Source organism: Alligator sinensis, unplaced genomic scaffold, assembly GCF_000455745.1.
Source record: "Alligator sinensis unplaced genomic scaffold, ASM45574v1 scaffold198_1, whole genome shotgun sequence".
Taxonomy (NCBI): domain Eukaryota; kingdom Metazoa; phylum Chordata; order Crocodylia; family Alligatoridae; genus Alligator; species Alligator sinensis.
In genome coordinates this window covers 3,458,915-3,474,670 of record NW_005841906.1, presented here as the reverse complement: position 1 = coordinate 3,474,670, position 15,756 = coordinate 3,458,915, and the positions used below count along the sequence as shown (strand labels likewise).

General features: G+C 44.4%; 1 protein-coding gene across 1 annotated transcript in view; it reads left to right on the top strand.

Annotated features, from left to right (window-relative positions):
• The first annotated feature begins 6,478 nt into the window (after positions 1–6,478).
• The window catches only part of LOC106721894 (potassium channel subfamily K member 16-like), a 20,046-nt gene continuing 10,768 nt past the window's right edge, over positions 6,479–15,756 (top strand). The window contains exons 1-3 of the mRNA XM_014517394.1: positions 6,479–6,691; positions 11,264–11,378; positions 12,006–12,172. Of these exons, the coding sequence (XP_014372880.1) occupies positions 6,479–6,691; positions 11,264–11,378; positions 12,006–12,172 (495 nt within the window). The remainder of the gene's footprint in view (positions 6,692–11,263; positions 11,379–12,005; positions 12,173–15,756) is intronic.

Here is a 15,756-nt window from a genome sequence, read left to right as displayed (position 1 = left end):
AGGATAAAGGGTTAAGCACTCGTAAAAGCTAAATGTACTAACTGCTCAGCTAGAGAATATGGATGTCGACAAAATGAGATTCTCAGCCTGACAGGTTGTCTGGGTATGTTTTATGTACCTCTAGAGCATATCATTTATCTTTTGAGAGTTCATTTATTTTAATAACTACAAAAATCTCATTTCTATGCTAAGATTTTTTTTAAATAAGCATTTTTATTTCTTCTTTAAATTATTTTAAAAGATCTTTTTCTAATTTTTCTATCCCACATCTAATATTTTCTATGGAATCTCACCAAAGTGGTAAATAATGTGATTTAGGGAATTATAATACCAGTTACTAATACCAAGACCAATGACTTGATCTGATACCAGCACAAGAAAACTAAGAATTCTTAATGCTTGTAATGAGGATGTTCCTTACAAGTCATTGCATGCATCATCCAGACAGCTCTATTAAGAAGCTACGTATACCTTCTAAGGCTGCATCCAGGCGATCATGGCCATGTGGCGCCGCAGACATTCAAGTTTTCTCCACGCTGCAAGGCGGGGGGGAGTTGACCCCTGGATATCCAGGGGTCAACAAAACCTGCTCAAAAAAAGTGGAGCAGCGCACTTTGGCTGCCGGCCAGGCTCCATGCAGCAGGATCACCACTGCTGCAGCCCCAGGAGGCCCCCAGGACCGCAAGTAAGGTTGCTGGGGCCAACCCAGTGCTGACTCCAGCCTCCCCTACCCCACTCGGGGTAACTTGCTGCATGCCAAAGCGTACATGGCACAGGTGTTCCCTGGGGACAACTAGCAACAGCACAAGGTGTGGCACTGCTAGTTGTCCCCGGGCAGCCAAATGTCCAAGCTCATGTGGACATGGCCTAATGGTTGCAGAAGAGGCCAAATGATAATTTATGAGAATTTTTCAATCATCAGAGGAAGGAAATACCTGAAGAAATACTTTTTTAAAGAAAAGGCTTAATGTTGCAGTCACTGGGCAGTTGCTAGGGCTAATCAGGGTGTCATGCCCCTAATGCTGGCAAGAGAAGAGTCAGAAGTAGCATGCAAGAGGTCGGCTCAGAAAACATGTGGAGGAGTGGCAACAGAAGACACTGCATGGCAATTTAACATAACATGATCTCCACAACCAAATTGATCATCAGGACTTAACTGCTTGGTGAGATGCAAAGCTCTTTAGTGAAAGGGAGCACATCCCTCAGACCCAGCGCCACCTGCTTCAGCTGCTGTGGCGCCTCCTCAGGCCACGCCAGCTGTGCACTTGGCCCCACATCAGGGCTGAGCCAGGTCCTGCACAGCCCCAGCACCATGGACAGGATGTGGAAAGACTCAGCATGCCCAGTGGAGGCCACCCTGCTGGGACCAGCCCCCGCTACCCCCATGGCAATCTGGGGAGGGCCCAGCTTGGCAGCATGGAGGAGCCTTCCAGGTCGGGGCCACAGGGGCCTTAGCACAGCAGGAGGCACAGGGAGCTCATCACCCTGCCTGGGCCGCACCACTGTGGGGGGGCCAGGCAGACCCACCATGGGCTGCAAGTCTCGCTGCTGTGGTGGGAAGGCTCTGCCTGACCCCAGGTAGCGGCCATCATAGATGTTTTCTGCTACTCTGCCCTCTGTCCTCTATTGATATGAAACCTAATGCCTTTATGCCCTCTATTTTTATCTTCAAGTGAAAAATAGAGGACATAAAGGCGTTGGGTTTCATATCAATAGAGAACAGAGGACAACCGGACTGCCCTCTATGATGGCCACCCTACCCCAGTGGAGGGGCCCAGCACTTCCCTCCCTCCCCATGGCAGCAGGATCTGGGTACAGGAGAGGGCTGCAGCCCCAGTTCCATCCTCAGCCTAGCCCCAACCCCTGCCTGGCGGGGAGTGGGGAAGCCACAGCTGGGCAGCACCCCCTAGTGGCTCCCCCCCACCCACCGTCCCCCACCCACAGCTCCCCATCAGCAGCCTGGGGCCGGCATAGCACCAAGTGTATGGTGAAGACATAAAGGGTCAAAGCCATTCCTGCCAGAGGTCGCTAAACAGTAAGTGGTAAATGGTATAAACATAACTGTCGTTTAACCATTTACATCCCTACATCCTTGACCTCAATTGTAAGGAAAAGATTTAAATTGAAGAGCTTTTTATGTTGAGCCGCTCTACAGCTCCTGTTTTATGTTGCTTTACACCCCCCCCCCATGGGAGACCATGACAATGGTAGGAACAAAGTCACCATTACCGTTCACATTTTTTCTTGCAGTTTCAGAATACATTGTTCTGTTCACTTGCATGAAACTGTATGTTTGTGAAAATACCTCTGTTAAACAAGTGCTCATGGTTTTGTCCTTGCACTTATCTCCAAGCCCATTCAACTGGAAAGTGCTTCATCCCCAACTGTGTATTTACTCTGCATTTTCTTTTGTGTAGACACAATCGATTTTTTATTTTTGACTCTTTCTACTGAAACACTGCTTATTAGGTCAGGCAGAGGGCATATCTTATCACGTATTCCATGTGTCTTTTCAGGTTCATCCCAGCTGCTTGGTATATTTTATTTTCCATTAATTGATTTTTGGTGACTACGCTTTTGAAATGTGTTTTTAAGTAATAGTTTATTCCTGCCATTAAAGATAATAATGGCTTCTATCAAAGATGATTAAAAATCACTGCATTTTCAATGTGTACATGATGCACCTCATTTTAGCTATGGGCCTATCAAGAACAGAGGATGAAGAAATCTCAGCAAATTTGGAGGTTCAGTTTATACAAGCCCGAGAAAAGTACCCCAATTTTTTAGACCTTTTAGATATTTTATTTTTTATGCTCCCGTCTTTCTACATTGAAATCTACCAGCCTAACTGATGGGTTTTTTTCCCCCAAGACACAAGGATTTAGGCTTCAAAATTTGAGAACTACACTCCCTTGTTGAAAAGAATAGAAGACCAATCAGAGTTCTGGGAAAGGGAAAGTCTTCTGCATGTTTTCCTGAGAAAACGTGTAGACTGGATTAATTGAATCACTCATTTATTAATTCATCTATTGATGTAACTAGTTACTTAGTACCTTTAATTATGGTAGCATGATTAGTTATACAAATTTGACATAGTTCATCAACAGGTAAGCAAAATAGATGTGTTTGCATCCATCCCAGAAAGCTAATAGATTTACACTCCTTTTCACCTATTAAGAGAAATGGTTCCCATAGATTATGGCACCACAAATTTACACATCAGATATTAAGCATTAAGACTTATATTGTGAAAGCAAGCTGCAATTACTCATACAACCTGTCCCAAACTAAGTTATACATAACATCCCCACAGTCCACAATAAATAGATAATGCCTTTCCCCTGTGAAATTCAGAAACAAAATGCTTCACTGCTGGCCACTGGAAATACTGCTTTCTGTGATAGGCAAGCCAGTAGCTCAGTTTCTTCAAATCCATTTGTATCTAATTTTTATCTACTTGTTTGGCACTATTAATCTCCTCTCTTTCTCCCTCTCCCCACCTCCCTTCTGCCTTTTGTATTCAAAATTTCTCTCTTTTTTATATACTGCCTTATGCACATCCTTTCACAGCATCTGATGAAGTGAACTTCAGCCCATGAAAGCTTGTTCTGTATATACATACACATTTACTTTGGTTACCCTGCAAGTAGGGACCACTGAAATTTGCACTGGAAGTGCGCTGCATGGCAGCTCCTTTAATCTTGCAGTTTTTCCCGTGTGCCCCTCCCACTGCTGATTGGTGGAGGGGACTCCATTGGCTTTGCCATTTGCTCCTCGTGGCCAGGAGGCAAAAACCAGTTTTAAGCATGCCAAATTTTTTGCTTCCCATCCTGTGAGCAGCAAGCGGTGGGGTCCCTCCACCAATCAGCAGGGGGAAGCAAAGAACGCAGCATATTTAAAAGCATGGTTTTCTCCTCCCTGGCAATCAGGGATAAACAGCAAGTGGCAGGACCCTCTGCCAATCAGCAGCAGGGGTGCAAGCGAGGCAAACTGCAAGATTAAAAGAACCACTGCGCAGTGCACTTTGATGCAAAACCCAGTGGTCCCTATCTATAAGGCCTTTGGCAGCTGCTATTCACCTAAAGGTGCCATGGAATCTGATGCATAATCCCAGCAATTGTGCTTCACATATGTAGCTGAAGACACAACTGTTTGACCAGGGATCAGGTCCCCATCACGCCATATTGCTGGTGCAGAGGGAGGTTGAGATGAACTGTCTGCACCAGCAATTAGGAAGCCAATCAGCTAATCCCTGCTCTCAGCCTTGGGAGCATATCGGAGTTGAGGGCTTGAATACACCCCTTCAAGGCTGGGAGCCCAATCAGCTGCAACTCCCAGCATCTGGGATACAGTCAATTTACAGATTCTGCTGAGTCCCAGAGGCTGACACTACAGATTAGCAGTTGCTCCCAGGTACGGGGGCATATCAGAGCCCCTGTCTCCACTGTGGGATCAGCTGGGAGTGGCACCTGGTCAGGGCTTCCAGGCTCTGGGGTTCAGGCTGCGCCTCAACTGCACCCCAGAGCAGAGAGCCCCAACCAGCTGACCCTCATGGCCAGGAGGTGTAGCAGAGTCAACGGTTCTGCTGTGCCCCCCAGCTGAGAGCAGTAGCTGATTGGGGCCCCAGCTTCAGAGCCCTTTACTCCAATGTGCCCTGGAAGCTGGGAGCAGCTGATTGGGGCTCCCACCCTGGGGAGCACTTGGGAGTCAAGGGCTCCCATGCAGTCTGGAGGCTGGGAGCCCCAATCAGACTGACCGCATCTGCAATTTAAGACATGATGGGAACCAGCCACAAAGTTATTACACTTTTTGTAGTTCATTCCTTGTTTTATCATGCCATTAATTTTATTAACGTGTGGGCAGGTCACTACTTAAAAGGTGATTAACTAGTTAATCATGTCTTAAGTTTAACATCTGCCAGGGGCCTAAAGCGCAAATCTATTCTGCCGTTATTTGACTTCAGACTAACATAGCTAAGTACACCTCAGTATCAATCACTCTTATTTCAGCTCCTGACTCCTCTCCACCTGAGCCAGAGTCCAACACTCTGAGTCCTCTAGTGTAGCATCTCTCTTAACAAGCTCTCTCTGCCCTGCACTACAGCAACAAGCACCTGCAGATGAACCAGGACAACTCCAAGATCTGCCATACTGGTAAAGTCATTTTTCATGAGTTACTGGGGATGAGCTATGCCCTGTTTCCTGCCAGTCAGCCTATCCTCAGTGTAAAGTAGAATGGGTGCTCACACTACAGTACTTCAAACTTTCAGCACATGGGTTCTCCCAGAGGTGAATGAGAACTGAAATAGCCCATCAATCTACTTCTCCAAGTATTAGTCCCCACTATAAAGCAACTGAAAAAATCCCAATAATTGAGCAAAGGAAGGAAACAGGTATCATGGGCATTTAACCAGGATGAAGCTTGACAGAAAAACCACAGAGCCAAACCTGTGGCTTTTTTTCTGTATCCATGTTTTCATTCAATTACATTTTGACCAAGATGCCTTTGTAAGGCTCTTCCTAATGTAAAATAATTATTAAACTCCATCTCCCTTGCAGCGCATGAAAATCATTAAGGTTCCCCTGAGTGAGTCTGTGGTACCATTTTAGCTAAAGATTAACCTTTAGCCCTCCTTCCCCTTCATGTATTTGGCTTAAAAGGGCAAGCCAGAAGTGGAAGCAGCAAAGATGAATGATTCATTCCCTAAATCTACAGACTAGGCTTTTCGGAGTCAACTGACAGAGTTCGGTGCCAACAGGCCAGGAGAGAAAACTTGCTAGAGTTAGGAGCCAGAGAGGATTTCTGTCTTGTGACCAGGCTGAATTCAGGATGCTTACAAGCTTCATCATGTTGCATTCAGTGAGGCCACCAATGATTGCCCAGTACAGACTGCAACTACTGACTTTTCCGTGTATTCAGCTTCATGCTCTTCTTTGTCCCAGGGAATCTATAACCAGAGAGATCGTAGAGTTTCTATGTACTGAGATCTAATGTTTAGAGGAAGGTATTGACAGATAAGATTCCAACAGTCTATTCCTGGCTCTGCCGTCAACTCATTGTGTGACCTGAGATAAATCACTTATCGCATTTGTGCCTCCGTTGCCCTGCCTAGAAAATGATGATGATGATGCTTCCCTCACAGTAGTTTTGTGAGGCTTCATCCATTCATTGAAGCACATTAAGATAGTAGGATAAAAAGCAATTTATAAAACTAAGATATGAGTAATATTCATATTAAATAATAAGTGCTTTCCAGTGATTTTACTCCTGGCTGAAAAAAGGATGAAGGGGAATGAAAACTGTGTGCATTAGTTGCATTTCATACAGGCCCAATACCCTAAAGTTGTTTGAACACAGTCTGCACAGCGATAGCTGGAAACGTGACCGTGTGATTCCTTGGTGTCTCGGGCAGTCTGCCTCTCCAAACATTAATCTAGTGAGTACTCAGCAAGGACAGCTGAGACCTCGCGGCAACAGCATGCCCCACCTCATGGTGTGCAACAGACAGATCAGCTGGACTCTGACACTGGTGCTGGGGTATCTCTTTTACCTCCTTCTGGGTGCTATGGTGTTCCAGCTGCTGGAGAAACAGGCAGAGGCCCAGTCTCGGGATCAATTCCAGCTAGAGAAGCTCAAGTTTCTGGAGAACTACACATGCTTGGATAGGCAAGCCCTGGAGCAGTTTGTGCAGGTAAGAGGTACAATCTGCCCTGATACCGGCAATCCCCAATCCCACAAGGTCATGGGCTGGTTTGGGCTGAAGAGAGTTGTATATTTTTACTATGAGTTTGTAAATTGATTTAATTCTGTGACACTAAAAAACTGGCTGTACTAGCGAAAGGCAGATGTTCTGCACAGTCCCTCTTTGCAGCTCTACCATTTTGCTTTGAACCTCACCTGGACTCCCCAAACTTGCAGCTCTTTGAATGCACCTTGGGGCTGCCTTGTAATAGGTTCAAACCCCCCCTGTCCTGTACCCTCCTCTGCCCTCAGAAACTGTGCTGAGAAGAACTTTAAAAATATATAATGCTCTGCCCATGTACCTCACCCCAGACCTCTAAGATCTCTGCACTTCTTCTCCACCCCATCCTCTGCCTTCAAACTCTATCCCACAGTACCCATTGATATTCCAGCTCTACACCTCTCAGTGGAAGATGCAGAAAATTGTTGTGCTGTATGTGCTGTAGTCCTGGACGGAAGGAAACCTGAACTAGACAGAGACCTATAAAATGTTTCATTTGTGATCTCAAGCAGGATTTGAAACCAGATCTATAGAGATGAAAGGTCAGTTTTCCTATAGCATGGGCAGGGAGATGTTTGGTTTCTTTTTCTGTGTTCAAAGTAATCAGTGCAACTTGGACCTGCTCCTGGTGCAGTAGAGACTAAACGGAAGTGGATGTTTAAATAACACTTTTTATATGTCCCTTAAAATAGTGTAAAGGCCAGTAGCAAACCTCTCTACTGCCACTGACAGCTGATCTCTTTAACTGTAATATTGCCAGGGCAGGACCATAAGAAATCCCTAAATTAATAAACCCCTCTCTTTTTCCTGCTTGAGATGTATCCAGTTTCAGGGTCCGTGTCCCTCTTTCTGTTAACTGTTTCAATCAGGCCCTCAACCTTCTGCAAAAAGAATACCAGGTTTGCATTGTAATCTTGCCTCACTGTGGTAGAGATCCTTAAGCAACATTTCCCCAATCTACATCTAGTAGCTGGTTTTGAGCAAGCAGTGAAATGCAGATCACACAGGATGCAGAAAACAAATGATTCTGCCTGTCCATAAGAACCATGCTGTGATACAAATATAATGGCAAGTGCCTGACACTGTTTGGCACAATACTAAAGATAGCAGAGAAAGCCAAGAGCATCCTGATTCCCACTTCTAAGCTCCACCCAGATGTTTTCATAGGGCTAAACAGTTATTTGGTTCAGTCTTGAATAGCTTAGGAAGTTCACTGAGGCCTAGATTCTCCTCTCTGTTTCAAAAGAATTTTATTAAAGCCAACCGGTTTGCAGTGGTGTCATTGAGAGAAAAACTGCTCGGTTTTTGTGGCAAATACAAAGAACGTGCTTTAACTGCCACCTGTTCTGCAGAAAACCAGAAGAGGGCACTAAACTGTCAGCTACAAGGCCTTAAGTGCCTTATGCAGAGTAGTGCCTAGGGAAGGCTGTTAAGTTTAGGGCTCATCATCACCCCCAGACCCTTTTAAATGCCTCTCCAGTACCTATGAATAAGTGGGAATGGAGTTCCATCCAAATGAAATCCCTGCTTCTCAGGTAATACATCTCCAGTTTTTATCATCTAGCTATACTGTCAAAAGAAGCCTGTCTCGTAAATCCGAAGTGGGCCTCTACTCTGAAAAGTGACTATGTACGCAGTATTGTCAGACTCTGTCTTCACAGTGTGTTATTGTCACCAGACTCACTTTGCTAAGGTGACAAGTAAAAAGATGGATATTCTGCTTGCTAGCCCCACAACCCCATACCCTAGGATCATGGAGTAAACCTAAGGTTCATTCTTGCACATAGCTTATCACTATTGAGCTGATTCTGCATGTAACAGAGCAACATTTCCATCAGCTGCACTGATTCTGCTGTGCTAAAAGAAAACCTGAATGATGGATGGGCAATGAACAGAGCTGTCGATCTGAAGAGCCTTCCCTTTCCTAGCCCTGGGCTCCCCAACACCACAGTTCTGCTGATGCACCTCAGAACTGATTTGCAATTATTCCAGTTTCCCCATTCTCTCTCCTGCACAGCCCTGATAGGAACTGCACTGATGAAAACCTGAAGAAAGATAGACTGCTTTGCCAAGAGACCCAAACTTTTGGAAAGTCCAGATCCAAACACTGGCCCCATCCCTGATAAAAGCTTATTTTGTCAGAAAATTAAGCAAATTTGACTCTGGAGACAGATAGGAAATGGATAACTTGAGTCAGAAGAAGACATTTTTATGGTTACCTCTCTAACCATACCCACAATTTCAGCCATAAATCAACTGAAATATCTTCTGGTCAACCACTTTGTTATAGTTCAGGAGACTGCACCACATGTCAGGGGAAGATCGTCTGTACTGTCACCAGATTTTGGTATAGCTCTGGAAGGCTTATACTTTTAAATTAAATTAAATTAGAGCATCTAAGGGTAGCCACAGATTGATGCAGCATGGTGGTTATGCCAGCTGGGTCCCTTTCCCTCCAGCCATAACTTCAGGAAGAGATAGAGGTTGAAGCCTGCTGGTTTTCCCCCTAAAAAATCCCTCTTGCATTGGTATGATCTCTCTGCACCTGAATATACCTGCTGCATGGCCAGTTTCTCCGGGTGTGCTGTGCCCAAAGCAGCCACGCCACACAGAGACAGTATGGAAATGATGGCCCAGAAAGAGTGCTACACAGCCAGAGGATTCAAAATTTATTTTAAAAAATGCCTTGTGTTTTCCTTCTGGTCTTTGTGATATGGCAGTTACACCTCTGAGCATTTACACTTCGAACTGAAAAGAATCCAAGATTGCTCCTTTCAAGTCTGTGAGTTATAGCTGAGATGGTTTCCAACACTCTTAAAGGAAAAGGGCTGTGATTAGAGGTATACCTGAGCACTTTGGTGGTGCATAGGCCAGCATCAGTGGCTGTTTCTGGAAATGGCAATGGAGCCAAGCCAACAGCTCAGCAGTGGCTACTTTTACACCCCCCACCCCAAAACCAAACTGATGCCCAGGGCTGGTACCCTAGTTTTCTCCTCCCTTAGCTATGCAACTGGCTTAGGCATTTCAAGATTTTCTTGTCCCTTAGGAGATTTCAAAATTTCATTCTCTCATAACTCCCAAATAGAAAATAAGGCAGTGACTTTGGATAATTTGATGTGTCCAACTCACTGGAAAACCAGGAGAAGTTTTTAATGATTAGTACAAACATGTTGGTGATAGCAAGGAGAAAAATATGAATGGCATTGCTGTAATAGAATGGACTATGGTAAGATGCACAGCAGCTTTATTCTGATAAGTATCAGTCTCTTTGCAGATTCCCAAACACAGCTGGAATTGTTACTGAAAGAAAAATGTAATGTATTATACCTAGAACCAACCAAAAGTTATGTTAGTATTCAGGGCATGTCCACCAATATTGCAGAACCTCTGCAGCCCAGACTGCCCAGTACTGACTGCAGTGGTAATACTTCCAGCAGCCATCAAGGATCTGAGCTGTGAAGGAGAATGGCACAAACGGGGGGATATCATGCTCCTTAGGCCAGTTGAGGCTGCAATCCTTGTTGAGGCAGCACACTCCAGCACCTCCATGTCTTGTGTCACTCAACAGCAACCCTTTTTCTAATAATAAAAGAATAGGGTGATGGGTGCACAAATAAATTGCATTCAGCTGTTAAGGGAAGGAGGGGGGCCATGATGGTGTGGGACCTCACAAGTGATGGATGACAAATGTAGAGTCACAGAACCATAGCAGATGAGTGAAAGATATCTACTACCTTGTGAACAGAACATTACTGCAGTTAGGAAACGTTCTACTCGCTTGAGGCCATTTATTTGTCCAACAAGTAAAAACTCATTGCAATGGTATCTGCAGAGTTGTACCTGCTTTGTACACTGTCTTTGTCACCTGCAACACCCAGTAGGTGAAAACCATTTAGAGCAGCAGTAGATGTCTCTTCATTTAACACCAGCTGAGAGGTGCTGTGTCGGACAGGGAGGAAGGTGCTTGAGATGATTGGTAAAGACATGGAGTGAAGACATCTTAAGCAAAATACAGGCTTTGCCTCAGTGCTCAAACAGAGGGAGTAGAGATGATCCAGTCGTGTCTCCCACACTCTCACATGGGAAGCTTTAAGTCTGAGATGAGATGGTGAGCTGGAAGGAAGGAGAAGAGCACCTGGCTTTATTGTAATGACATAATTCACTTTGTTTCTCCAGTCTGAGCATTTTTTATGCCCTTTGTATTCCCTTCCCTTCATCCTCCAACTAGTTAATGAAAGAGTCCTGCTTAGAAGGTACAGTTCTACAAATGAGTGCACAGGTCCTTGGCTAGCCTTACTCCACAGGTCTTTGTTGTGCTAGAAGAGGTATCTCACCGGCCCTGCAGACCCAAGTCTGTGCTCTCTCATGACCCCACTGCTCATGGTACGTTTGTGCTGGTGACACTGTACTTCTGTCTATTCATCATCATTTGGTTGTCCATCCTTTAACCTGGCAACCTTCCTACCCTGAGCTTGTGAGGGTGGCTCACCTGTGTTCTCTTGGCCTCTTCTTCTGCTTCAGGTCATCATGGAAGCATGGGAGAAAGGGGTCAACCCAGAAGGAAACTCTACCAACCCTAGCAACTGGGACTTCAGCAACTCTTTCTTTTTTGCTGGAACTGTTGTCACCACTATAGGTGAGGTGTCCTCTCTTCTATTAAACACATCCTCTGTAAACAAGGGCTTCCTCCAACTGTCCTCTGAAGGACCAAATCATTAATAGTTCCTGGACAATATAGTCCTGTCAGAATAGCCTCTACCATTGTACGGTATATTTACATAGCAAATTTTTCAACTGACCTCCATTTGTGCATATTCCTTTTGCACACCAGTTTACTGTTCTTGCGAAAATAGACCGATGCCTAATCTGGAATATGGAAAAATACATTTGCAAATGTAGACTGGGTGACTTCTCCATTTGTGGCAGGCATGTATTGTATCTGCTTATGCAAACAAGTGGTTGAATTTGCCACAAAATTAGAGACCCAGGCTGAAAAATAAAAACCCTACTGTGAAAGGTATTTCCAAATAATATTTTTTCCATGTGAAATGGTGGTTGATAGTGGCCAATGCTTGAGGCCCAACTAGCTGGTATACCATTTTCTCCAGTCTAGAAAAGTGTGTACAAGTCTGCAGACTGCTGGGGCTGGATAGAACAGAGGTAAACTAAAGTCCCAAGCCCTGGAAGTTCCCCGATGGCTAGCAGACTGACTGTAAAGCCTTTGTCATGCAATTGTCCTGTTAATTTTCCTTCTTCTCTGCAGGTTATGGTAACCTGGCCCCCAGTACGGTGGCTGGTCAGGTGTTCTGTGTGTTTTATGCCTTGTTTGGGGTGCCACTTAACCTAGCCTTTCTCAATCAGCTGGGAAAAGGGCTCAACGCACACCTTATCACTCTGGAGAGATGGGTGCACAAACCAGGCCGAGCCCAGGTACAGTGTCCATTTCTTATTGGTCTTCCACAGATTAAAAGATAGCTGGCCTTCTCAGGCACCCAGTACCTTAGGCTGAGCTGTTGTTGAGCTGTTTGTGTGTACATTCTGGGTCATAATAATAATCGTGTGGCCTCTTGGTAATCAGTAAACTGATATGTTGTGTTTATGTACAATGACTTTAAAGAAACGTGCTCTTTCCTGAAGGACATGATCTTTACCCCTCTTGAGCCCTGATTCAGCAGAACACTTAATCATGATTTATTTAGCTATAATCATGCATTTAAGCACCACTGACCTCAATGCAATATAAGCACACACTTATTAAAGTAGGCCATTTCTGACCTGCCTGTGGTATCTTTACAATGTGCCAAAGCAACTTCATTTTGAAGTGATCCATTTTAACCCAGCATCCCTTCACCAAATGCCCTAACCATTCAGCAGCTGATTCCTTTCCCCTCTATTACTGCCTTTTTTAAATGAAGACTGATGCAGACTCACTTTGGATCTCGTCTACATTAAATCCCCCAGATTTAGTTAAAAAAAGGCAAAGGATAAAGATAAAAAGTAGGTGAGATCTTTTCAAAGCCACTGCATGCTCCTGTGCAAAGGTTCTGTGAACTGGGCCCTGAAGTCAGAGAAAAGAGAGAATAGGTAAGATTCTCAGCAGTCCTAATTATGAATGGTCCCTTGAAAAATGCATGTCCATTCAACAGCACTTCTACACAGTCAGTTTACCATACCAGGCTGCATCCTAGACAAGGAGCAGCATAGCACTGGTGAGAGACTGTGCCTGTCATGCTGCTCTGATGTTAATTAACCTACCTGCAGCCCTGTGCAGACAGGACAGCACTGCTTCCGGTTTCGGAGGCAGCCTATGTGGAACAGTGCAGTGAACTTGAGGGCTCTGCCACTAGGGATGGTAATTTTACCCTATAAATATGTCTTCCGTCTCTATCCCACTCAGCTCTAAGGACTTGCCTACATCAGACAGGCTAGAGCCATACCAACCACCACCACCACGTCTGGAGACATAGCATATACTAACAGTATTTCAAGACTAATTTAAACTGGTTCCTCAAACAAAATCTGCTATCCTGGCAAAAGGATTTTTGCTGGAATGGCTGTAAGTACAATGGGGCTTTTGCCATCATATCTGTGTTAAATAGGAATGTGATGTTATTATTATTGTTATTCCTAACTGGCATAACTACACTGGCAAAACTTTAAGTGTAGACTAAGTCTTAGACCTGCTTATCTCCTCACCCACTTTGTAAAGACACTGTTCTGGAAAATAGGTTAGCTCCTCTCAGACACTATTTTTGAACAAGTATTAGGAAATTAACTGACTACTGATTCTAGCCACTCCAGGCGAGACACTTACTTTCACTTTAAAAGGCTTTTGTGACCAAGTTCTAAAATACAAGCCCTAAATAAATCAATAAAAAACAGCAATGTAGCACTTCTCTTCCAAGCATTCTACCTACACACATTATCTAACTTAGCATTTTAACACCCTCGGGACATGAGGATAATAATAAAAATGATAATACATAGAACTTACATCATCAATGGATGTCAAAGTTCATTATAAAGGAGGTCAGTATCATTATACACATTTTACAGATAAGAAATTGAGGCACTGAGAGGGAACGTGACTTGCCCAAAGTCATCCAGCAGACCCAATCCAGTAATAGAGCTCCCTTCTCTCCTCCTTTCCCAGGAGAATGACATAGAATTGGCACAGTCAATGAGCCTTCTATCCCTCCTATTGAAGTTGTGCCACTGAGCTGTCAAAAGAACAAGAGTCATGTAAATAGCAGGAGAACAAGCATGAGGGAGAAATGTCTGTAACCCAGGGATACTCTCAAAGGGACGATTCCTGGGTGCTGGCCCCTGCTGCCAGGTTTACTCCTCTTTTTTTCTGTGGGGGTTCCCTCCTTATAACTGAACTGTCTAACATTCATGCAGTCCTATTTTCAGGAATCAAACCCAGGAATCCCCTCATCGGCAAGGCAGAGTCAGGCTCCCTCTTGCTTATGCCCTCTTCAGTCCCATGTTTCTAGAACTGTTAACTGCTCAGTGGCCCACCTTCAACAGGAGGAGTAGAGATGGAAAACGGAGGTGGTTCTTAGTGTAAATAGGATACTTCCTGGGAGGTGGGCCATGAGGGTTTTAATCCCCTCAGGCTGGAAAGGGCCTAGAATCCAGGTGTTCTGCTTCCTGGGCGAGTGCTCTGAACACTAGACTATTTGCAAAGGGACAGGGGTGGCATGACTTCAAGTAGCTGAGTTTTTGAGAGACCATGACCATGGGTACTGCATTTTACAATGAACTAAATGCTATCCATATGCTTTAGGCACCAATCTCTGGTTGCTTTGGATTGCAATAAGAGAAAGTCTCCCACTGTGCAGCCCTGGATCAAGTACCTAAGCTCTAATGAGGAGGCACCTAGTTCTTCCCACTGTAGAAGGAACCTGGCCACCTCACCCTGTTGAAATGGATCATTCTCCTGGGACAAAACATCTATTTTTAACGAATGCTGGAGCCTAAATGTAGGTGCTTGAGAATAGTCTGGATCTGGCCCTGACCTGTGCAAAGAGAGGTAGAACTACCATTAGAGCTCAGGAGTACCTGACAACCACTCCCATGGTCAAACCACTAGACCATTCCTTTCTCAGATTCCCCTTGTGTTGATTATTTTGTGCCTGCGTGTAACCAATGCAGCCATGTATTTTGTAGGGGTAATTTAGATGGCTACTTTTGACACACGGTGAACATTTATATCAAGTGAAACACAGATCCACCCAGTGCTGCCAGAATGCACTTCTGTTCTGTCCACTTCTGTGTTAAAAAAGGCAAACTGATTTCAACTAAACTTCATCCAAAACCAATGTGGGTTGAGATACGTTAAGCCAAGTGTCGTGGAAACACACGCAGCATACTTTTGGGTCAGGTCAGCAGAAGCTTTTATTCAAAAGAAACTACAGCTGTTGTGGGGATTCCAAAGTGACATGGATTTTCCAAGCACTTGGAAGGGGTCCCCCCCCCCAAGAGCAAAATCAGGAGGCTTATATACTTTTTAACAGTTGCTTACAACTCACGTGATCATATAGTGAAATTAGCATGAAAAGCGGCTATAATATTACTTCATTATTTCTTTGCTGTAATCAGGATGGGAACTAATGGGGGAGGCGAGGTTAGTTCACAAACCTCCTTTTTGCACCTGGAAATCAGATTTGTACATAGTTTTTTGCTATCTTCAAGGCCGCGGTGAGCGAAGCAGTTGCAGAGGAGTTACAAAGAACAAACACTTTCTCTTATCTGTTCTACTATACAGAGCCAGCAATTCTCCACAAAGCGGTTATGTCATCTTATAACTAAAATAATCAAAGTTTAAGGCATATATTTTTTCTGATTCCACAGTCCCCCCTTTGAGACTATTTAGTTTCACTTTAGCCTTAAACTTCCATTCTCATGAGCCCCTCTATTTTATCATGCAGCCTTTTATGTTTTTTTTTAATCTGCTCACACTTTTGTAACACCATTATTTTAGACTTTGCTGTGGGTTTTTTTGCCTTGTT